Source organism: Cygnus atratus, chromosome 3 (assembly GCF_013377495.2).
Source record: "Cygnus atratus isolate AKBS03 ecotype Queensland, Australia chromosome 3, CAtr_DNAZoo_HiC_assembly, whole genome shotgun sequence".
Taxonomy (NCBI): domain Eukaryota; kingdom Metazoa; phylum Chordata; class Aves; order Anseriformes; family Anatidae; genus Cygnus; species Cygnus atratus.
In genome coordinates this window covers 1,381,117-1,405,075 of record NC_066364.1, presented here as the reverse complement: position 1 = coordinate 1,405,075, position 23,959 = coordinate 1,381,117, and the positions used below count along the sequence as shown (strand labels likewise).

Below are 23,959 nucleotides of genomic sequence, written 5' to 3'. Positions count from 1 at the left end.
CATAGAGGGACCAGGGCTCAGCAAGAAGGGTGAAGCTTGTAGGGCCGAACACCTCAGCTCCTGTCAGGGACTTTACATCCATTCCCAATGGGGTCTTTTTCTTCAAAGCCCGGTAAAAAGGACAACGCGACTGCGCTCACTCACGGACAGCTTGATGATCTTGTCGAACATGACGTCTGGGGGCACGTGGAAATCGAAGACGAAGTACTGAAAGGAAAAGGGCAGGCGTGAGGGCAGGAGAGCAGCTCCTTTGGGGACGAAAGATGGCATTATGGTGCCCACTCCGCCAGGACAACTCCAGCCCCTGGCAGCATCTGTGGTCCGAGCAACCAGGAGGAAGAACCGACTGCTTGGAAAAACCGAGAAGAGGTCAGCACAGATCGCTTTGTACCATTTGTAAAATGCCAGAGGGCAAAGGCTCCCTTTCTTTTTCTGTGTGGTTTGAGATTTCATCTTATTCTGACAAAAACTGACAGAAGAAAGAAACCCCGGGTGAAAAGAAATCCCATTTCATTGACTATGTAGAAACAGGGGGTCTGTGAGCATTGCTGGGGGACAGACCCACCTCATTGTAATAAGGGCAGTTGGTTGATTCCTTCATGGACGTGTATTTCTTTTCCTCTCCAACCTCCACGCAGACCACAGGGTCCATGTTGAGCCCAACCAGCTGCCGGGCCTCGATGATGGTGACGCTGACCTGCAGAGAGGGATTCGTGGGCCTTCCCCTCCCGAGGGCAGCATCAGATGCCGCTCCTTGACTCCCATCTCCTGGCTTTTGGTTTTGAAGCGTTTTCATCACAGTGTTGGCAGCTTTGGGGTTTCCTTGTCACACCAAGGACACCCAGCTGCTTGGACAAGCCTGAGAGCTGTGAGGTGGTGAGAGCAGGAGACCCAGGGCATCCCTGATCCTTCCTCCCCAGAGCACGAAGCATGGGTTTGCTTCCTACAAGGCGTAAAGTCCAGGGGATTTGGGAAGGAGAGGCTTGTTTGGTGACACCCCAGCTGGCTTAAGGTGCTTCTGCTAGAAAATGCAGAGGGTGCAGTGCTCCTGCAAGGCAGCTGAGAAAGGGTAACAGAGCCCCCTGAGGAAGAGGGCAAGGCTGCCTGGCGTTTGTCATAGAACAGAATAGAGAGCTCTACCATGTCATGGTCACTCTGCCCAAGACGGCTCCCTACCTCCACATCTCCCACCATTCCTTAAAAACAGTGCACAAACCAACCCAGCACAATGGAGCTGAGGTGTAAACGCATCCCGCAAACCCGTCGTATTCCAGAAATGAGCCATCCCCCACAGACACTCTCCTGCGATCCTCTTGCTTGCAGGGGTGGAATAACCAGAACTTGTGTCCCTTCTGTCTCTTGGCTGCAATTCCTTCCCCCTCCTCTTCATGTTCTGGTTGCACCACTCCTGAACCGAGCACACTCACTGCTTGCAAGCCTCACTGTTTGGTCTAGGTTCATTATGTGTCTAATTAAACCTCCTCCACATACATACTGCTCTAACTGCTTCTCCTGTTTGGTCTCGTCTGGGATGCACAAGTGGATCTGGCAATGCTCTGCAATAAATCTCTAACAAAAATCATTGTTTTTGTCATTCCAAGATGTCCCCAGGAAGGTGTTGCTGTGCCAAGAGGCGAGGACATAAAGCGAAATTGCTGCCGAATCAGCATGCCTTGGTGAAAATGAGGAGAGAAACCAATTTATGAATCACGCCGACACCAACAGGTAAAAAAAAATGGGAGCAATATGGCTCATATGAGCCTTGGGAAACCAAATGTGTGGTTCTTCTAGTGCTGGATTAAAGTGGCAGGAATGGAGCACTGCTGAAGAAGACAGCAGCAGCCATGTCCCAACCTACCCGAGGAAATACAGCGATTTTCTGGCTGCTAACTGCCAGGCTCTGCAGTCTTCAGTATGAACTGGCAGACTGAAAGGTCTTGGGAAGTAAGAGAAATGCCTTGGAGGTGGCCTGCTGCTATTACAGATTAATCTGGGCTTTCTGGGCTTCAGATTGGGCAATCGGATTCAGGGTGGGGAGCCACACCAGCAAGTGGCTTAATGCAGAACGTGTTGCTCTGCTATTGAAACTCCAGCTCATGGGAAGCCACGCTGGTCCTTCCTCCTGGCCCCTGAGCTGTCCCGCGGGAAGGGGGGCACACGTGCTGGGATGAGGAGCTCCTGCTCCTCAGGCAGCAACTCTGCTGACATTCATGGTCCAAGAAGGTTCGAAATAAAAGCTCTCAGTCTGCCTCTTCCTCTCCTAAAAGCATCCAGCCGAGCATCCTCCCCTCTGAGAGCTGTGGACGCAGCGCTGTCACCTACCTGGTAATCCATCGGCCTCCCAGCACTCGGCTCCATTTTGATGTCGGGCTTGGACCTTTGAGGGGGCAGAAGGAACCATCAGTCAACCAACAGATGGACTTGCTGCCAGCTGGGACAGAGCATTGGCAGCCCTGCAATCTGCAGGGAATCCGCTTGAATGTGAGGAACGCAAACCCCAGAGCTGCAAGCTACCATGGCACATTCGTGCTCTTTTGTTGGACATTTCCAAAAAGCACTGCTTGCACAGGATGACATGATTTTTCCCTTACCCCGTGTGCCAGCGTAGCCCCCCTGCTTGCACAAGCTCACGTCTGGCCCTCACCTTTTATTCGAGACATTGGTGGTTACAGCTGTGACGGAGGCCAAGGAGATTGTGTCCGGGTCCAGCCCCCCTCCGAGCCTCATGGCTTTTCGGTCCAGGTCTTCTGCCTCCAGAACGGCGGGTTCATCTGCATAGGCACACGGAGACAAAAGAATGTCTCTTGCTGTTTCCACTCAGTGAATAATTAAAGGTGCAGAGAAAGGTAAGCAATACGTCCTATCGACCTCACCCGATAACACAAAGAACAATGGGCGTCAGGTCAGCTCACAGGCAGCCCAGTCCAAAAAGGATTAAAAGGAGGTTTGCCTCATGTGACATATTATTCCACCCGGGGAACGTGCTGTATACGGCTTTGTGATGGCAGTAAGCTTTGGAAAACTGAGAAATGAGGAACAGCCCAGACTTCAAGGGGTAAAACAACACTGGAGCAAGCTGCAGAGCGAGCTACCAGGAGAGCAGCTGCAAAGGCAACCAGCTCTCCAGCTCGGGGGTGGTTGGGTCTGGAAAAACAGGAGAAAGGGGTCACGTCCCAGGTGGGTCAAGCCCCCAAAGCCAACTGGCAATTGCAGACCCAGAGGTCTGCATTTCTGTTGAAAGAAGTTGCTGAGATGCTGAGCTTCCTTGTGTGGGGGTCATGTGCATGCAGTGCCTGCCCTCCTGCCTTTGCTCTGGGCAAGAAACGAGCAGTTTCAGAGGCAACAAGCAAAGCAGGGACAGTTCCTGTCCTTTGAGTCAGACATCCCGGTGTAGGTGATGGAACACAGCTTGGCTTGGTGGCACCAAGGGGTAGCACCAAACCTGCTCTCGCAGCACGGGCGCTGCTCCTGGGGGACAGGTTTCCTGTCTCTACCAGCCTAGGCAGGCCCCCAGCTTGCTCCAGGAGCAAGGGGAATGTTTTTAAAATAAGAGAGGGGAGATTTAGATGAGGTGTTAGGAGGAAATTCATCAGTTAGAGGGTGGTGAGGCACTGGAACAGGTTGCCCTGTGGGTGCCCCATCCCTGGCAGTGCCCAAGGCCAGGCTGGATGGGGCTGGGGGCAGCCTGGGCCGGTGGGAGGTGTCCCTGCCATGGCAGGGGGCTGGAATTAGGTGATCTTTAAGGTCCCTTCCAACCCGAGCAGTTCCGTGATTCTATAAATCTGTGATTCCATGATCCTATGGTTCTGTGACTCTATGAATCAGAAAACCGATGTGTTGCTCGCGGAGCACTGCAGTGTGGTCTGACAGCAGGAAACCCAGCGCATGTTGCCGTATAACCAAAGGAGGCAAGACATCCACCCCATCCCAACACCAGCTGGCAGGACCAGGGCTCTGACAGAGGTGGTATGAAGTGAGCAGAGCCCCTGCAAAGCGTGCAAAAGCCAGGGGCACATGGATAGCTGGGGAAGAAGTTATTGCCGTGTACCAGCTGCCACCAGGTGCGGGGAAGTCGCCAGAACCAGCATCTAATGCAACGTTTCCTCCTTCTTCACAAGAACGTACTGCCCCAACTGTTTGCCATTGAAACCCAATATTCGATCTGGATGGAAACAGCAATGAATTTCGGATCGCTGTCCCTCGTGCGGCTCCAGGAAGGCGTCCAATTTCAGGCGGCCCCGCGGTGGCCAAGCCCGTCCTTTGCTCTGCTGTGCAAGCACCAAGGTGCAAGGGCAAAACTGTGCTTGGCACTGTCATGTCTGTGAATTACCCCTAAAAACAAGCTGGAGGCTGCCTGCGTGACCACCAGTCTTTTCACCACAGTTGCACATTGCTGTCTGGCAAAGGGTTCATTGGGGAACTCTCTCCATCAGGTCCCACTCCCCATTTCCCCACGGAGACCTTCCCTCCAGCTCTTCTCTCTGCACCAAGCACTCCCTGCCCCATCCCTGAGTTACAGACGGGCTGTGCCCAAAGTGAGCCCCTCGTGGGGTCTCTCAGGTGCTTTCCTGGGGTGTGGGAGATGGTGGAAAAGCAGCACAGCAGGGAACACCCTCCTCCTGGCACCTACCTTGCTTCCGATGGTCGTCCTTTGTGGGACGTGCCTTGCCGAGCTTCATGGCTGAAAAAACTCCTTTCCCAGCTCTGAAAGGGAAAAAAAAAACCACATACATTGAATCCTGTGTTTTCAGTGCAGTCGTCTGGGATCTGGTTGTGAGAACATTAGGAGCTTTCCACAGGTCAAATCAAGAGAGGAATGTCAGCTGATAGAGCAGACACAGACAGCTGCAAACAAGGGCCAGCACGCCAGAGTCCCCATAAATGCACTGCCTCTGAGTCTTGGGTCACATTTTCTCAGAAATGCCCCACACTGAGATAAAACTCGAGGCTGGAGCACAGCATCAGCACGAGCAAACTCTTCCACCTGCCCCATGCCCCTGCTCTCTGCTTGCCCCCGCTGCTCCCTTCCTCTCCTAACCCCTGTGCGATTGCTCCCTAGGGCAATTACCTAAAAAAATTGTTCACTAAAAGTAACCAATTCTAACCGCCTTGGTGTCAAAAATCAGTAACGTCTTTGGCTAGGTATGCAGCAAGGCCGTGCAGGTGCCCCTCGCCTGCAGGGGGTCAGGGCTGAGCTCCCCACCTGCTCTCTGGGCTGGGGTCAAATTCGCTCGGGAGGGTTTGGGCTGGATTGGCAAAGGTTTGCGAACTGCTTGCCAGATGCTTTCCAAAAATGTTAATCACTTTAAGCCAAGCGTCAGAAGGAAAACTTCCCCTAGCTCCGAATGCTGCTGTGGGATGCAACCACAAGTGCTTCAGGCATCCGGACCCTGTGTTACTTCCCCATTTCAACAGAAGCATCTCAGGAGTCTGAGATAAAATGTTTGGCTTCTAGAGCTCAAAATTCACCTTATTGTTAACATCCATTTACACCTCACCCAGTTCAGAAGGAAACAAGCAGACTTTCAAGTAGCTTTTTAAATGGATGCCTCCCGGGGTGTTTTCTCAGCTCACCACAGCCTCACGGACTGGGACCATTTAAATGAACTTAATTTCTAGTCCCTGGCTTGCTCTGGTACAGCACCAAATACTCTAACCTGCATAAAGCACAGTACTGCAGGGTGATATAAAATGCCCTTAAAATGCAGCACTCGGTACGCAACAGGATTATCACAACACCGGCCAGACTGCTCTAAAATACAGATTTAACCAAAGGTCAGAGATTGCTGAAGGCAACAACAGATTTGCAGACATTTTTGCGAGACCGTTCGCTGTTACTTGGATGCAAGGCCGTGCTGCTGTTGCAAAGACTTGGGAGCTTCAGAGTTGCACAAGACTGGAAGTAATGTGGATTTTTAGCCTCAAGAATCAGCTGAAAATCCCCAGAGTAGCCACAGCATCTGCAGAACTGAAACCGGCGGAAGCACAATCAGACCGTGCGGAAACTCCCTTCTAAATTAAAGAGTGAATTGCTGGAGAGGTGCTTGGACTTTGGCTGGGATGAAGCAGTGCTCAAGGTCTCAGGGCACTCTGGTGGCTGTGATTTGCCCGCAGGACCCCCAGACAGGGGCAGCCCCTCAATGGGCAGCCAGAGGATGGGCGAGGAATGGGATCTATGTTCCCAGAGCAGCTGCGGGGGCAGCAGCACTGTTAAACCCTTTGCAAACTCCCTCTTTTATGAGCAAATGCAGGAGCTCAGGCTGTAAAACTCTGCTTCGAGACCTGTCTCCACTGCCAAGTTTCCTTCTAGCAAACAAACGGCCCCTCAGCAAGCTGCACACCTCTGGTGTTCGTTATGTTCCCTTCTTTTCAAGACATACCTTAAAAAATGGGGAAGAAAATCTCACCAGCCCCCGAGCTGTCGTGCAGGCAATTTGCTTGCAGATGGTTGGTGATAAAATCACTGTATCTGTCCTGGGAATTTACTTCCAGAATTGTGGAATGGTTTGGGCTGGCAAGGACCTTAAAGCCCCCCTGGTTCCAGCCCCCTGCCATGGGCATGACCCCTGCCCTCAGCCGAGGCTGCCCCCAGCCCCATCCAGCCTGGCCTTGGGCACTGCCAGGGATGGGGCACCCACAGCTCCTCGGGGCAGCCTGCGCCAGGCTTTGCCTTTTTCCTTGGGAAGTAAAACAAAGCAGAAAAGCAGCTGGTGATGGATCCAGAAGGAACCTGCAGAGAAGACACTGGCAGTGCTGCTGCCCCATCAAAATATCGAGCTCCTTCCAGGGCCACCAAGGGTTTATAGGGTCCTGGTGAGCACAGCATCTGATTGCCCCCCTCAGGGGAACGATGGGGCTGGCTTGGGGCCATGTGGAACAAGATGTGTGGATGTGGCACTAGGGGACATGATTTAGGGATGGGACTAGGTCAGATTGGTGGCCCTGGAGGTGTTCAAGGCCATGTGGGAAGGGGCTTTGGGCAACCTGGTCTGGTGGGAGGTGTCCCTGCCCATGGCAGGGGGGTGGAACTGGGTGGTCTTTAAGGTCCCTTCCAACCCAAACCATTCTAGGATGCTATGAAGAGGCCCCAGAAATGGGAAATACGTAGCCTGACAGCTTCTAGCCCACCCATGAGATGAGCCTCAGCTCCAGAGCAGAGTTCAGAGGGCACCCAGCCATGTCCCCATGCTCGGCTCATCCCTAGTTCTTCCCTCGCCCTGCCCCTCCTGGTGTTCCCCCGGGCACTGCAGCCCTAGGGGGACGAGTATTTAGGAAACAGCCACCGAGGAAAACCAAAAAAAGCACAAGGGAGTGGATTTGGGTGGATTTTGGCAGCGTGCGTGGCAAATATCAAGGACAAGGGAAGAAGCAAGCAAAGGACCAGGAGGAAGCCATCCCAGGTGCTTTGGGGGCAGACACCCAGGTAACCCCCCCAGCAGCTCCAGCCCCTTCCCAAGCCCCCTCTCCAAGCCAGATGAGCACCAACAGGTCCCAATCGCTGCCCCCATCCCCTCCCTGTCCCACAGGGGTACTACCTTCACCCTCCGGCCGCCAGGAGCTGGCTTCCTCCAGGAGACACTGGAAGAGCTCTGCCGAGACGGGAGAGCCGCCAACATCTATGGCAGGAGGGCCATGTCCTCGTGCCCCACGAGCAGGTCAGGGTCAAGCAGGGACGGGGACCCTGGCCAAAAGCCTGCTCTCTGGGTACAGCAGGGGTTTTGGCAGCGTTAAGGAAAGGCCGTGCCAGCCCCTCCGTTGCTCCTGCTGGGCTAAAACGTGGAGGCAGGCGGCAGCAGCCGGGTGGGAGCCGGCGGAGAGCTGACACCGTCCCCGCATGAATATTGCATGAGGACCCGTGAACCTGAGATGCCGACGCAAGCTGTGCCACAACCCCCTCTGCCGCAGCCTGGCTTTAGCCTCCTGCAGCACCGGGATGCCGCCAGCCTGCCCGCCTGCTCCCTCCAAAACCGTGCCAGCTGCTGGCCCGTTGCAACCTGGTTTGGTGTCTCCAAGCAAGCTTAGCCCCATATTAGACACCAGAGCATCCACCCAGCCTCCCCCGGTGCTCTTCCCTCGGATTTTCTGGTGCCTAACATGGGACTGAGCAGATTAATCGTCTTCAGCCGATGGAGGAAGGCACATCCACGTTTTGCCTGCAGCTCCCAGGAGAGCACGGCTCCGCAGCAGGGGCAGGCAGACCTGCAGCACGTGCAGGGAGCTGGAAGCAGCCCCTCTCCTGGGCAGCTTCTGGTTAAAGATCTGGTTGCGGGTTACTGGTTAATTATTCAGGGGTAGAAAGGACACTCTAATCATTGCTTTTTACTGGGGAGTTGAGAGCAGGGAAGGAGAGCGGGGCTGTCACGGCTCGTTTCTCTGCAGGAATTCTGTCTGTAAGGTGGGTGCTGCCTCCACGTGTGCCAAGGACAGACCCCAGGGCCACACCGTCCTCCGGACAGCTTTAATAATGTGCAGGGAAGACCCCAACCCCAGTCCCAACCGCAACCCCAGCCCTCTTCTCCCCCTTCCAACCAGTGTGGGAGGAAGGCCAGCAAGGGCTGGGCTGTTCAGGGCAGGGAGTTTTTCTTCCCACCTCTTCTCGTGTCTGCCTTCAGGACACTTCTCTCCTTTCCCCACCTCCTCCCTGTCTCCTGTCTTTACGCGAGTGCCTGTCTGTTCATGCCTGACCAACACAGCAAAATACTGCCATAAACTGGTCTTTAAGCAGCAGTGCAGTGAATATGAGCCAAAGAAAACCACACGGGTGGGGAAGTGCCCTGACGGGGCAGGGGTTGTCCCCTGGGCAGCAGATATTAGCCTGTACTCGCAGGAGACTTGAGCTTAAGCGCCAGCAGATCTGTGTCGGGGGGCTGGGGGATGCTGCTCAGGCACAGCCTGGTCTGGTACCAACACAAGCGACCGGGATAAAAGCAAGGCAAGAGGTGAAGAAACACGTCCACGTGGATGATGTGGCAGCCTGACCCATGGGCACCAGCGCTGTAAAGCTGGTGCCAAGTCCTGTGTGCTCAGTCCTGCGCCAAACCCCTCTCCTGCCCCAAACATCCAAGCATCCAAGAGACCCGAGCTCCTCCGGACCCGAGAGGCTCAGATTTAGAGAAGGGGGGAGCACAGCAGGCACCAGGCCAGCCCCAAGGTGAGCTAGAACAGCTGGAAACAAGGAGGAGGAGAAGGAGCGGGGAGAGCAAACCTACTTGTGCTCCTTTGTCTTCTCTCTGCCTTTGCTGGAGCCGGTGGCCGGGTGTCAGGGGAAAAAAAGGCAAATGAGTTTCAGTGCGTTTCAGGAGCTCCAGCCAGCCCACTAAAGCAGCCCTCCTGCAGCTCTCCTGCTCCTCAGGGGTGCTCCCGGGTACCCCATCCCCAGCTGTGGCCATGGGCATCTTTTCTCAGCCAGGCTGATCCCAAACATTAGGTGCAGGAGGAGCAGGGCTCTTCTGCTCAGCCCAGCACGGGCAGGGGTCAGCCTGGAGCAGGGGAGCAGCCAAGGAAATCCACCCGGAAAAGCAAACAGCGATGGCAGCCACTCAGCTGCGCCATCTACATTGTAAATCTGCCTGGGGTGGAGAGGGATTTAAATCACGCCAGGCTTTCCTCTGTGGTTCATGCATGTGGTCCAAGCTCCCTGAAAAGCTGTGGCTTGTCACCACCTCACCCCGGCCTGGGGGCTCGTCCCCTGGCTGTGCCAGCTCCCAGCCCCACCTCGCTGGGCTCTTGGCTTTGGCTTTCTTAAAGCCTCAGCTCTTGGACCTCAGCTTCCTCTTAAAAAAAATGGGCTGCTTGTGTTTTCTGCGTTACGGAGACAGATAGAAACAGCGAGGGGGGACACTGAACTTCAGCAGAAAATCAACTAAATAAAAACAAAATCACCAGCGAATCACATGGCCCAAAATATAAATATAAATATAAATATAAATATAAATATAAATATAATATATATATCATATAAATATAAGCTATATATATATATGCATATATAAACAAAAAATATAAATATAAATAAATGAGAGGGACCCCAATAATCCCTGCAGCCCAGCCTGCACCAAACTTGTTCCAGTGCTGCTGGTTTGGCTGTGTCTGCACACACAGGCCATGGGGATGAGCTGCTGCATCTCCCCAAGGGACTCGTCCCTGCAGGACCTTTCCCTGCCACAGCCAGAGCCCATCCAAAGCACCCTGGGGTGCCCCTGGGGTTCCCCTGCCCCCATCTCTGGATGGGGATCAGCATCCTCGGGTGGCTGATCCCATTAACCTGGGTGGATGCGAGGGCTGCAGAAGTGCTGAGCTTCGTGAGGGGCTCAGAGATCCCTCCTCCAGTGCCCCGTGGAGCAGCTGATGCTGCATTTCTCTCTCTGTCCCATCCTTCACCCCCTGCCTCTCCTGCTCCAACCCTCGTTGCAGAACGAAGCTTCTCCGACTGCCACAGTTTGGCATTTTGGTGCCAGAGAAGGACACGGATTTCCCAGGATGGCATCACCAGGGAATTCCCACTTTGTGCCTTCATGAAACTTGGTCTTAAGCACTCTCGTTAGCACAGCTGAACTTGTGGCCCTGCCCTGGAGCTGTTCCAAGGGAGAGCTATAGGAAAGTGAGCCTGGGCCAAAGCAGGGGAGGGGGAGTCAGGTACCTGAATGGCAACACGAGGTGTTTTTTCTCTCTGCCCTTAGCCTTAGCTCTGCAACCACAAAGATCGATGAGTTAGGTGAGATTCGTCCTGCTGCAGTGACAAAACCTGCACCCGCCTTCTCCCCTCAAAACCATGCTCAGCAGCATGCATCAGGCACCAAGCAGGCATGCCAGATGAGAATGAGATGGGAATGTGCTGGCTGACTGGCCGTGTGCACGGATGGGTGGGTGGATGGAAGGGTGGATGGATGGACGGACGGACGGATGGATGGATGGGTGGATGGAGGGAGGGATGATGGACGGATGGATGGGTGGATGGATGGACGGATGGATGGATGAAGGGATGGATGGATGGATGGATGAAGGGATGGATGGATGGATGGATGGATGGATGGATGGTACGGCACTGGGATTGATGGACAGAGAGACAGACCTATATAGAAGTGGATGCAGGGAGGGATGGATGGAAAGAATTGCATTGACAGATGAATGGAAAGAAATTCAATGAGATGGGTGGATTTTATTGGGATGGATCAATGCACAGATGGACAGGTGGAGAAAATAACATTAGGATGAGGTGGTGGCTAGTAAGAACTGTGTTGGGATGAATGCATGATGGATGGATGGATGGATGGATGGATGAGTGGGTGGATGGATGAGTGGGTGGATGGATGGATAGCTAGGCAGACAGATAAATCTCATCCTACAAGCTCCTTCAAAAGGCCCCCAAGTGGAAGGAAGTACGTCCTTGTTGGTCATAGGAGAGAATAGACCAAACCCAAAGAAGACCTTCCCTTTGGGGAGGAGGGAGTGGGGTGAGCACAAGAAAGCTCTGCCCCCCAGTAAGAAGAGGGCAGGAAGCAGTTAGGATCCTTCCTTGGGGCCAAACACCATGCAGGGATTGTTATGCCAACACATGTCACATGCGTGCACACAGAATGCCCAAAGGGCCTGAGACAAGAAGAGATACCATCCCCGGTACCTGGGATCTTCAGGGTCTTCGCTGTTTGGAAGAGACACAGCCAGGAGGATGAACGTGAGGAAGAACCAACCCCCCCCCCCCAAAACAGATGTACCCTCCCACAGCCCGTGGGAGCCCACCGCAAGAGGAGAAGGGAACACTGGCTGCCCTCCCCACCCCAAGAATGATCTCCTGGAGATGAAGCCGAGAAGGTTCACTCACTGCAATGCACAGCAAAGGGCACGGTTTGCTCCAGCCTCAGCCAGCACTGCATGGCCAGGCAGCGAGGAGGCACCGTCCCGGCAGCAGGACAGCGATCCTATCCCAAATTCTGCATCCTCTCCACCTCCCCCAGGTACTGAGCAGCAGGAGCAAAGCACAGACCTCCTCCTGCATCTCCTCTGGTGACTGACCCTGTGTCAGGGCAGGGGTTGGAACTAAGTGGTCTTTAAGGTCCCCTCCAGCCCAAACCACTGCAGGATTCCCTGATTCTATGACCAGGATGGGCCAGGATGAGGGCAACCCCCCACCAGCCATGACATTTTGGTACCTTGCTACTGACTTGTATCCATCGTTGAACTTAATCCTGAGCGAGGCACCGAAAAGAGAGAAAAACAACCACAGCGTCAGGCTTCTTGAAGCATCCCACCAGCAGCAAGGCACGTGCTGAGCCGGCCAGTGCCTTCCAGGCTTCTCCAGCATAGCTGCTCATGCCATCCCCAGGGAAGGTCCTGAGGTGGCAGGGGCTGCCTTTCTGGCACAGGGCACGGGAGCTGTCACCAGCTGGCAGCGGGCAACCTCCAGTGCTCCTCTGGATCTGGAAGATCTCCAGCAATTTCATTGTATATGGGAAGGGTTGCAAAAAGGACGGGGGAAGCGTGGCAGGGACTGGTAGTCTTTGGGAGATCGTTTCATTGCCTTTGCCCAGGACAAAAAGGACCCAGGTTGCACAGTCGTGCTGACGGAGGCATGGTGCAACACCCCTGACATGTGTGCCCAAATGCCACGCTTGCACCATCAATTCCAGACCTCCTTGTCTACTTGGATGTGGAGGTTTTGAACCTGTCCACATGGATCTTCCACCATAGCCAAGGACAGAGACACACAGCCAAAGAATGAATCGATCCTAGGTGAATAAATGTCCCTTGGGATATTCCTCTCGGGATTTCCTTTGACTGTAGGGACAACCCTAGGGAGATGGGGCTTTGAGCTTCCTAGGGCCATGCAGGATGGTGCTGCTCTGCCCCCCACAGACCCAGTGCCCACCTCCCTTTAGCCACAGCAGCCCTGGAAGCCACCAAAAGCACCACCAGCACTGAGCAAACAGGGCTGCACCCCTGACCTGCACGGGCTGGCCAGGGGGGTGCCCAGGCATGACAGAGGCAGGGGGTCTGCACGTCCCAGCCTCACGTCCTGGAGGTTTCCATCACCAAGTTCAACGCCAGAGCTTGGCAACGATGCCAGCTTTGGATCAAGCGACCCGTGGGGATAATTAGTGGAGGGCAGAGGGCTGAACCCGGTCGGACACGGTTTGGGTCTGCTGGGCACGCACAAAAAAAGGCACGATCAATAATTCAGCGTGCCCAGATTGCTTTCGGCTGAGGGCTCTGTGCTGCCCATCAATATTTCAAGGCCAGCGGCTATCAGGTGATGCGTCATGGGGGCTCGGTTTCAAGGTGGTGTGCAGCTGTGATGTTCACAGCCCCATCCCGCCGGAATTTGGGCAGGCCAGCAGTCCCTGATCTCCCTGCACCTCTCTGGAAGTGCCCATCAGAGGGAACCCAGGGACAAATAGATGGGAAATAGATGGACCAGGGCTCGTTCTCTGGCCACGATGCAGCTTGTGTTGGACACTTGTGTGTCTTATGGACACCGCAGGGTGAGCAGGCTCCGACCAGAGAGCCCTGGTGGAATGTATAAACCTGGATGTGGCGGATCTGGGCCCCCAGGTTTTGACATTTTGGCCTGGATTTAAGGAATTGGTCTCTGGAGAGCAAGACTCTGAGCGTGTCTCAGTGGGGCAGAGGCAGGATTTCAGAGCCGTGGTCTGAGCAGGGCTGCTGGGGGTATTTACCTAATGTGCTGATCTTCTTCTGCGTCGTCTCCAAGGCTGGGGCATTTACAGAGAGAGAGGGAAAATAACACTGTGATAAGAAGTTAGAGGGCTCCTCCGTTGTGCCAGAATTTTTAAAAAAGGGATGATTTGTTCCAGTACAGGAATAACCTCAGAGCACAGCACCACGGCAAAGCACTCCACGCATGCCTGGGGACCCACAACCAGTCTGAGCTGAGCTGAGCTTGATTTTTTTTCAGCTGAGGTGGCAGTGGCTTCCCCCACCCTCACTTGTAGCACCTGCCTTCTCTGTCTTGTCTCCAGCTTGCTCGGCCACCCAAAAAAACAGCATGCAAAACACAGAGGCAGCCCACATGGGACCAGAGCGGCAGTCAGGATGGGTTTACTGATTGATTTCAGCTCTGGTGGGGCTGGCAGGTAGGTAGGTAGGTCCCCTGTGGGGTGAGCACCTGGTGCAGAGCATCCAGGTGGCCTGCAGGAGCTGGAACGAATGCAGCTTGCAGCCCCTTTTGGGCTGCAGATGGACCTGGTAGAAGCAGCACAAGGTGAAACCCCGGAGCAAAGCCCCAAAACCTCGATGGGGCAGACTGGGGTGGGCTGGGGACTGAGCGCCCCCATCCCAGGGTTTTGTCCCAGGGATGGGACAGGCTGCACTGACATTTCCTGCATCTTTTCCTTCCCGCTGCAAGCTTCCAGCCCTGTTATTTCTGAAAAACACGCCTCTCTGAGATAAATCACTGCAATCTCCCTGACTTTTTTCTCACCTAACGTTCCAGTATAATAGAAACAACAACAACTGGTGGGCTGGGACCCCCATTTCCAGGAGCAGCACAGGGACCCTCCGCCTGCCTCCAGCCGGGCTGCAGCGTGTGTGCAAGCAGAGGATGAACCCAGGCTCCCGGGGGATCCATCAGACAGGGGTTAAGCCAAAAGGAAGCACATCTGGGGGCTGTGTTTTAGGAATATTTGCCCAAAGAGCAGCCTCCTGCTGTCATTCAGCCTGCCTCTGAAATAACAACGTGATGGGTCACAGAGGCCCGCAGAGGACGAGGGCTTTTATAGCTTCCTCAAACAGTCCCTGATGGGTTTGGAGATGCTCCTGCTGGGGGTGATGAGGTTTAGCTCTGGGGCTGCTGGTGCTAGACACGAAGCAGGCTTTGCAGCGAGGCTGCAGCCTCCAGCGAGCTGCTTTCTGCAGGTTATTGACCGCAGCCTGATTTCTCACCGTGCTGTTTGTCTCTGCCAGAACCATTAGCAGGGAGCCCGGGAGGTGCTCCAGGCTCTTTGGTATTTTTCCCTGTCGTGGAGGGAAAAAAAAAAAATAGCAAAATGGCTTTGTGTCTGCACTTTCTCGCCAGGAATCCTGCTGGGACTTTACGGGGAGCAAATGGCCGTCCCCTTGTGCCTAGGGCTGAAGGCAGGGTGGCCTCGTGCAGCACTTGCTGGGGCAGAAGGGACATAAAGCAGAGAGATGGCAAAGCTGGCATCCCTTGCTCACTGCTGCAAAATAACTGAGTGCCAGAGCATCCCCATCATCCCCACCCGAGTGCTGTTACCTCCCTGGGCAGCCCCTGCACCTAAGAACCTCACCACCACCAAGCCACCCAAGGGAGGTGACCCTGATATTGAGCTGGCCACCTCTTCCCATCCACCTACACCCGTGTCCAAGCTCCTGTGCCCAGCTGCAAGGTCCAGGCAGGATTTCAGCCAGCCCCAGGCCACAGCAAAGGGGGGGCGAGTTTGGGGCCAGCGTTAGCAGAAAAAAGAGGGTTTATAATCTTTGGAAAAAAGGGCGGGCCGCTGAGGAGGACTACAAGGATGTAGCGAGGCTGTGCAGGGAGAAAATTAGAAAGGCCAAAGCTCATCTGGAGCTCAACCTGGCTACTGCCGTTAAAGACAACAAAAAATCCTTTTACAAATATATCAATGCGAAACGGAGGACTAAGGAGAATCTCCATCCTTTACTGGATGCGAGGGGAAACCTAGTTACTAAGGATGAAGAAAAGGCTGAGGTGCTTAATGCCGCCTTTGCCTCAGTCTTTAGCGGCAATACCGGTTGTTCTCTGGATACCCAGTGCCCTGAGCTGGCGGAAGGGGATGGGGAGCAGGATGTGGCCTTCGCTATTCATGAGGAAATGGTTGGCGACCTGCTAAGGAGCTTGGATGTGCGCAAGTCGATGGGGCCGGATGGGATGCACCCGAGGGTACTGAAAGAACTGGCGGAGGAGCTGGCCGAGCCGCTTTCCATCATTTATCGGCAGTCCTGGCTATCGGGGGAGGTCCCAGTTGACTGGCGGCTAGCCAATGTGACGCCCATCTATAAGAAGGGCCGGAGGGCAGACCCGGGGAACTATAGGCCTGTCAGTTTGACCTCAGTGCCAGGAAAGCTCATGGAGCAGATTATCTTGAGGGTCATCACGCGGCACTTGCAGGGCGAGCAGGCGATCAGGCCCAGTCAGCATGGGTTTATGAAAGGCAGGTCCTGCTTGACGAACCTGATCTCCTTCTATGACAAAGTGACGCGCTTGGTGGATGAGGGAAGGGCTGTGGATGTGGTTTACCTTGACCTCAGTAAGGCTTTTGACACCGTTCCCCACAACATTCTCCTCAAGAAACTGGCTGCTCGGGGCTTGGACTGGCGTACGCTTCGCTGGGTTAGAAACTGGCTGGATAGCCGGGCCCAGAGAGTTGTGGTGAATGGAGTCAAATCTGGTTGGAGGCTGGTCACAAGTGGTGTCCCCCAGGGCTCGGTACTGGGGCCGGTCCTCTTTAATATCTTTATCGATGATCTGGATGAGGGCGTCCAGTGCACCCTCAGTAAGTTTGCAGATGACACCAAGCTAAGTGCGTGTGTCGATCTGCTCGAGGGCAGGAAGGCTCTGCAGGAGGATCTGGATAGGCTGGAGCGATGGGCTGAGGTCAACTGTATGAAGTTCAACAAGGCCAAGTGCCGGGTCCTGCACCTGGGGCGCAACAACCCCAAGCAGAGCTACAGGCTGGGAGATGAGTGGCTGGAAAGCTGCCTGGCCGAGAAGGACCTGGGAGTATTGGTTGATAGTCGGCTGAATATGAGCCAGCAGTGTGCTCAGGTGGCCAAGAAGGCCAACAGCATCCTGGCCTGTATAAGAAGCAGTGTGGCCAGCAGGTCTAGGGAGGTGATTGTCCCCCTGTACTCGGCTCTGGTGAGGCCACACCTCGAGTACTGTGTTCAGTTTTGGGCCCCTCGCTACAGGAAGGACATGGACGTGCTCGAGCGAGTCCAGAGAAGGGCGACCAAGCTGGTGAGGGGTCTGGAGAACAAGTCTTACGAGGAGCGGCTGAGGGAGCTGGGCTTGTTCAGCCTGGAAAAGAGGAGGCTCAGGGGCGACCTTATCGCTCTCTACAGTTACCTTAAAGGAAGCTGTAGTGAGGTGGGGGTTGGTCTGTTCTCCCACGTGCCTGGTGACAGGACGAGGGGGAATGGGCGAAAGTTGCGACAGGGGAGTTTTAGGTTGGATGTTAGGAAGTACTTCTTTACCGAAAGGGTTATTAAGCATTGGAACGGGCTGCCCAGGGAGGTGGTGGAGTCGCCATCCCTGGAGGTCTTTAAAAGACGTTTAGATGTACAGCTTAGTGATATGGTTTAGTGGAGTACTTAGTGTTAGGTCGGAGGTTGGACTCGATGATCTTGAGGTCTCTTCCAACCTAGAAATCTGTGTCTGTGTCTGTGTCTGTGTCTGTTATTTTTGTCCAGGATATAAGATCATTCACTTTGCATGAACATCTTTTGGGAACTGATGTTTTTTCTCTGGTGATGGAGGAGTGACCTGGAGCACCTGATGAAGGTGTTTGCCTGGAGGATGTGTGTGTGCCTGCTCCTGGGACACGGGGCTTGAGCTGCAGGCAGCCCCCTTGGTCCCAGCTGCACATAAATGCCTGGCAAGTGCCTGGCAAGCACGGCACTATTTGTGTGCTCCTGGTTGCTGCTGCTGCTCTTCCCCTTTCAAGGCCCGTTTGTTCTACCCCCCCTGGACCCTCTCAGGAAAGGGAATCGGCTGAATAACAAAATAATGTCCCTAATGAGCCGTGGGAAGAGGCAGGCAGCTCTGTGATGGAGACACCGACAGCCCGTGGAAATCCAGGGGGATCTTTCCACTGCCTTCAGCCGGATCCAAAGCATCCCCAGGAGGACACAGATGATGGAAGCAGGCTGAGAAGACACGTGGGATTACATGAAAGGGGCTGCCAAGGAGATTTCATCCTGCTCACTGGGCACGTACAGCAGCTTCGTACCTCTGCACTGCCAGATTAAAGGTGCAAGGGCACGCTCCCTGCCTTTGAAGACACACTGCCTGGCAATCATCACACCCGTCCTGATCTCCCCCATCCAAAGAAAGGTTTTGGATGAGAAATAACCCCAAATCTGCCCTGTGGGGCTGGCCCTGGTGTCAGCTTGGTGCCTGGGTTTTACCTGAACTTCTCTTTGCTGCGTCTCGTCCCTGAACCCTTTCTGGGCATGGTGGGGAACAATCCACAGCACTGCACAGCAAGAAAAGCCACTGCAAACAGAAACACACATCACAAGGATCTTTACCCTGCTCTGGACAGGGCTGGTCTCAGGTTCTGGGGACAACTGTGGAGAAGGAGAGGCCTCCCAGGCGAGGCAGCACCCCAGCTGCAGCCTCACCCCACGGCCTTTCCTCCTGCATCGCAGCACCCGCGCATCCTTTCCAAGGATGCTGCTACAGCTGCTCCATCACAGCTCTCCCACAGCTGAGAAGTGGGAATCCAGCAGCAACGCTTGCGGGACATCCCCAGGGACACGGCAGGAGCAACGCTGCACTGCATACCCCACGGCCACCAGCACGGGTGGGTGCTGGCAGGCTCCCTACCTCGTGCTGAGGGAGCCCTGGCTAAGGGTGTCCCCCTCGCCCAGGAGCTCGTCTTCGCTGTGGTAGTACATCTCGTCCTCTTCCATCCTGCGGGGGTGGTAAGATGGGAAACGTGAGCCCCTTTCCTCCTTGGTGTTCGTATTGGGGCTGACATTGATGGCCACGGGGGACCGAAGCCCCCCTGTGCTGCTGCTGCGGGACAAATCTTCTCCATCCCATCTTCTCCTTGGGACAAAGGCAGCAGGTGAAGCCCTGGGCCACCCTCAAGCTTTAGTGCACTTATCCGCATGGTATCTTGCTTGGGACAGTGATTAGAGCATGCCCTGCATTTTTGGGGTGACTGCAGTGCCACTGCCTGCTCCTGGGATGCCCAGGGAAGGAGCTGCAGCAGCCTGGCTCTGGGTCAGCCCTGCGGATGAGATTTTTTTGAAAAGTATTGTGGATATCAAGGAAAAAATGCTGCCAAGTTTCGGAGGCTTTTGCCAGACTGTGACCCCTGAGAACCGCTCTCCCTCCTGCTGAGCTGTGGGGGAAACGCAGCAAGAGGATCAGTGCCGAGTAAGATTTGCCATGGTGGTGTTCAACCTGCACACATCCCTGCTGCCTGTTCCTAAACTGCCGCATTCATTTCAGCTCCCCGGTAGGAAGGATGGGTCACCCACTGGGTGCAAACCGGCCCCAAAATGTCCTTCTGCACCAGCACGGGGGCAGCTCAGCAGCCTCCAGCACCAGGGGTGCTCAGCAAACCAGGCACCTGCCCTGAAAAGTGCCCCCGGTGGGCTAAGCCGGCCAGCTCAGCCTCATCCGCAGCCCCCGAGACCTCGTGCAGAGCCCCCAGGCACAGCAGAGACACATCAGAGTCTCCTTGTGTCTTGTTTGAGAGCAGTACGGGCAGGATGGGACCCTGTGAGGGGGCTGTGCAAGCAGCGCTGTGCCTGCACACCATCCCAAGACCCCCCCAAAGCCCTCAACACCTTCCCTCCCAGCAGCATCACAGTCCGCCGAGCCGGGAAACGAGTCTGCGCTTTCCATTTGCCTGAAAATTCACAGGTTTCGGCCCAGTTCACACAGTTAATTAAGTGCCTAGGAGTGATGCGAGCGACTGGGAATATCTTTCCTCAATCTCACCGTGGGGAAAACGAAATTTTGCCCTTATATGGCCGTAATAAAGTGCTAAACGCAGGCAGAAAGCAAACACTGCCAGAGCACACGACTGCAGAAACGCAGGGTGGAGGATGCATGGCTGCAGCAGCACCAGAGATGCAAATATTTTTTTAAAAAGTGGTCAATTCCTAGGGTTATTCACCTTGCAAGCAGTTGGGCTGTGACCTTCATCCAGGGACTGCGTGGTCCTGGGGGGTGTAGAGCGACCGGAGCACCCAGCTCTGCACCCTCCGTGCACAGCTCCCCCTCCCCTACTGTTTACCAATTTCCATGAGATTTTAAGCAAGTTCAGGGCTTTGAGGTCTCCACTTTTCCAGCTGGGTTCAAGAGCTACTGGAATGGAGCCAAGCAGAGTGACTGTCATGGACAGCACAACTACATAAATGACATAAATTTGCCTGAAAACGTGACTTGGCAGCTCGTGAACCCGATGCTGTTATACCTGAGTGGTTTTACACTTGCAAAGCCCTCCTGTTGCCTAAAAGCTGGATGAGGGATTGAGCACGGGGCTCAGAATGGGCAAAATCCAGCCCAGCATCTCCGTGGTCCATCTGTGCCTTGGCCTTGTGGGTGGCATACGAAGTGGTAAAGGGGCTGTTCCTTGGGGTCCCGAGCACCCGTAAGCAGCAGCCTCAGCTCTCATCTAACCCCAGAGGACAGCCACCTGCAGCGTCCCCAGCCCCGAGCCCTCCCCACACATCCTTTGCAACTGGTTGCAGCAGCTCTGTGTCAAGCAATGGAAGGAGACCGTTCCTGGGCTTGTTTTCATCTGGGATCACATCCCATGATCTTAGGAAGACACAAAGGTGATGGCAAGGTGCTGTAAACTAACAGAAAGCTGGTAACAGCATCCCTTAGAGGCCTGGAGGTGTCCCCCTGCCATCCAGGGGTTCTCAGCTAACCCAAACAGGGCTCACCTTCCCTGGCATGTCATTTCCTTCCCTGGAGATGTCATTTAAACCTGGTGACGTTCAGGGGGACAAAGCAGAAAACAGGGCTTATCGCCTCTGTTCCACAGCATCTCTGGTTTCTCCTCCAGCCTCACCACGGGACGTGCACACTCGTAATGCTCCTGGCACATGGACACAGGTCAAAGGCACTGTCACCACCCCAGAAGCATCCTCATCGGTGTGGGATCACGGCCTGCCTCCTGCCCCCAGCACACCTCCACCTCCTGCTCTGGGGTCGAGGTGCAGGACCCCACACTTCATCAACCAGCCCCAATCCCACCTGATACGAGGAGGTTTGCCAGCAGCCAGACCCTTCACCCTCCTCAGATCTGTATTTAATCACATTTATAACCCAACATCTTCCATGCCTTCCAAATCCCAATGCTTGTGGGAGGCCTTGGCTCCATTCTGGAGGGCCCTGGAGGAGCACCAGGCCCTGTTGGCACCAGCACGAGGCCCCATATGGCCCATCCTCACCTCCAGCTGTGGTGCAGGTCTCACAGAGGCTGGGGAGGAGGAGGAGGAGTGCTATGGGGTGGGAAGCTCCTCAGCTGGGTGCTGGGGACACCGCAGCCTTTTGGTGACAGCCCGGCCACCGCCATGCTGCCCCCATTACCTCCTGAAGCTCCTGTCGGCAGGCTGCTGGCTGGATTTCCCCGGGGACACATCGGAGCTCTGCCGAAGGCCGGGGAGGAGGCTGTCAGTCTCCAGAGGGCACCTGCCGTCCCCCTCCGGGCGGAGGCCGGGGGTCTCCAGGAACTCCTTGTCACTCCACATGCCCACCGTCCCGTCCTGGGCCTGGTACCGGATCTCTATGGAGATGCTGGTCTGGAACACACAAAGAGATGGGCTCAGCCCCGAGGAAGGCAGGTCCCACAAAATCCAAAAGGCAGGAGGAGCTGCTGCCTTGGCTGCCTTACGTCCCCAGGCCTCTTCTCTTCCAGAGCATGAGGCATTTGGGGACTGGGCCTTCAGGGTTTAAGGCCCGGCCGAGGATGTTAGAGCTCATCATGCTGCAAAGAGCCACCAACGCCACCCTTGTCCTGATGGCCAAAGTCCTAAAAACTCTGCTTTAGTCAGACTAGCCAGTAAAGTGACTCTACTAAAACCAGAGAATTTGGGAAAGGCGGATATGGAACCAGCTGCCGCAGAGATTAAACCAAACCTGAACCCCAAACCTTTCTTCACCTCCACCTTCTGCTGAGAAGTTACTGGGTAGCACTCAGAAAACTGGTGTTAGACACGAGGATGGGATGTTCCTAGCAGAAAGAAGAATTCGGCACCATGCACAGGGATGGAAGAGGTGGTGGCAGGACCCCTGAAGAGGGAGGACATGTCCCCAGCAGAGGGACCCCAGGAGGAGCAGCGCTGCCCTGCATCAGGTGGCCGAGCTTCTGCATCCCAGTATGATCCTTATGGGTCCCTTCCAACTCGGGATATTCTATGATTCTGTAATTTTAGGATTTTTGTTTGTTTGTTTGTTGGCGCACGCAATTTCCCACAGTTAGCATCCATCGGGAGTCAGCTGCCAGCAACCGCTGGAGATGCAAACCCTGAGCAGGAAAAAATGCGATGGAAAACCTTCCTTTTCCTGTATTTTTAAGAGAACCACCTGTATTTTTAGGAGAATGGGGGACATCCTGGTGCTGCCTGTCCGAGGGAGGGAGAAGAGCTGGGAGATGCAGGATGTGGCTGGGGGGAATTCAGGGCATTCAGCGAGCCCAGCTGGACACAGCTTTGCAGAAGGTTTTGACTGATTTTGTTCTTTCCACAGCAAAATGCAAATTTGAGTCAATCAGAATGATTTGCCCCACTGTGCTGCCCCCACCAAGCTGTTTCAAATGGTTCAAAAAAGCAAATACAGAGGGAGAGATCCACGCTGAACCATTACTTTTTCATATTTTTAAGCCACTTTAGTGCTGTTATGAGACATTTTCTCTTGAAATCTTATTTTAAAACTACCTTTAAAAGTTAAAAAAATCCTTAAAAAGAAACTAGAAATGATGGGTGCAATAAAATGGATGATTTTGTCTTGGGGCTGAATAAAATTGTCGCTTGTTTGAAGGGAAAATAGTAGTTATAAACTGCAACCAAATTCACACTGCAAACGAAACTCTGACTTTTAATGGTAAAGAAAGTTACGCAGTGGAATAGTTCACTGAAGGACTGCTGGTTCCTCTGTCACTGGACATTTTAAAATATTTGTATTTGTATTCGTATTGTTTTTTATTTTTTATTTTATTTATTTTTATTTTTATTTATTTTTATTTTATTTTTATTTTTATCTTTGCTTTTATTTTATTTGCTCCCCTGCCAGCTACCAATAATTTTTGAGGTGTCCCAGAGCCCCTTGTTGATGGCCGTATTACACGACCACGAAACCCCTCCTGGCTTTGCAGCTCTTGGGTCTTTTGGTCAGTAACACTATTAGGGCCGGGCAGCAAAGAAAAAGAGAAACCTTTTTCAGCCCTTCCCTGCGTTTGATTCCAGATGGTGACACTGAACTGAACTCACCTGGAGCCCTGCAGCACAGGGGTCCCAAAGTGCAGGGGTCCCAAAATTTAGGGTCCCACAGCACAGGGGGGTCCAGCAGCACAGGGTCCCTGGGCACCTGCCCCCCACGTCCCTGCCCTCCTGCTGCGGTGCTGGAGCCAAGCCCATGCAGAGGACACACACCCCTGGGACCATGGGTTGAGGGAACTCCTCCTCCTCGTAGAGTGGAGTCCGGCAGTGGTTTGGAGACAAATTTGTGAGTTTTGACTCTCCTGGAGTTGCCATGGAGACTGCATGGGAGAAGGAACCAAAATCCTGATGAAAGCCCAAAAAGCGAGCTTGCACCCTCACCTCCTGGCTCTGGCTTGAGCAGGGGAGACTTGGGGCTAAACCATCCCTGAAATAAAGGGGGAATAAAGGGACGTGGCATTTCTGCCCAAAGCAAGCCCCAGAAAGTGTCCTGGGGCTGTGCTGCCTCTGCTCCCCTGCCCCTCCTCAGGACTTCTTCCCATTTATTTTATCAGTTTCATTCCCTCTCTCCCCAGAAGTCACCTCGTGTCTCTGCTGATGAAGCTCCGTTGTGCTGAGCCTAGGAACCCGCTTATAAAGGGACAGGGAAGTGTTGCGTCTAGCGGGGAGGGAGGCAGAAATTTTACTTTTTTTTTAAATCAAAACACCAGTGTTTTTATACACTGGAAGATCAAAAGTAGCTGTATTTCCAAGTGTGTTATAAAACTCAGTCTCCATGGTAAACAGCTCCCATGAGGTGCATCAGCCAGACCTCGGGGGCTCTGGATGAGGGGTGCAC

The 23,959-nt window shown here is 54.2% G+C and overlaps 1 protein-coding gene across 3 annotated transcripts in view; it reads right to left on the bottom strand.

Moving 5' to 3' along the window:
• Positions 1 to 23,959, bottom strand: part of OTOF (otoferlin) — a 76,607-nt gene that overhangs the window by 29,320 nt on the left and 23,328 nt on the right. For 2 of the 3 annotated variants that reach the window (XM_035563600.1, XM_035563602.1), the window contains exons 5-10: positions 21,275 to 21,486; positions 4,631 to 4,704; positions 2,645 to 2,771; positions 2,323 to 2,377; positions 566 to 697; positions 145 to 207 (exon numbers count right to left, since the gene is read on the bottom strand). In XM_035563600.1, the coding sequence (XP_035419493.1) occupies positions 145 to 207; positions 566 to 697; positions 2,323 to 2,377; positions 2,645 to 2,771; positions 4,631 to 4,704; positions 21,275 to 21,486 (663 nt within the window). Of the gene's footprint in view, positions 1 to 144; positions 208 to 565; positions 698 to 2,322; positions 2,378 to 2,644; positions 2,772 to 4,630; positions 4,705 to 9,209; positions 9,240 to 21,274; positions 21,487 to 23,959 lie in introns of all 3 variants that reach the window. The other variant, XM_035563601.1, reaches the window with a different exon arrangement.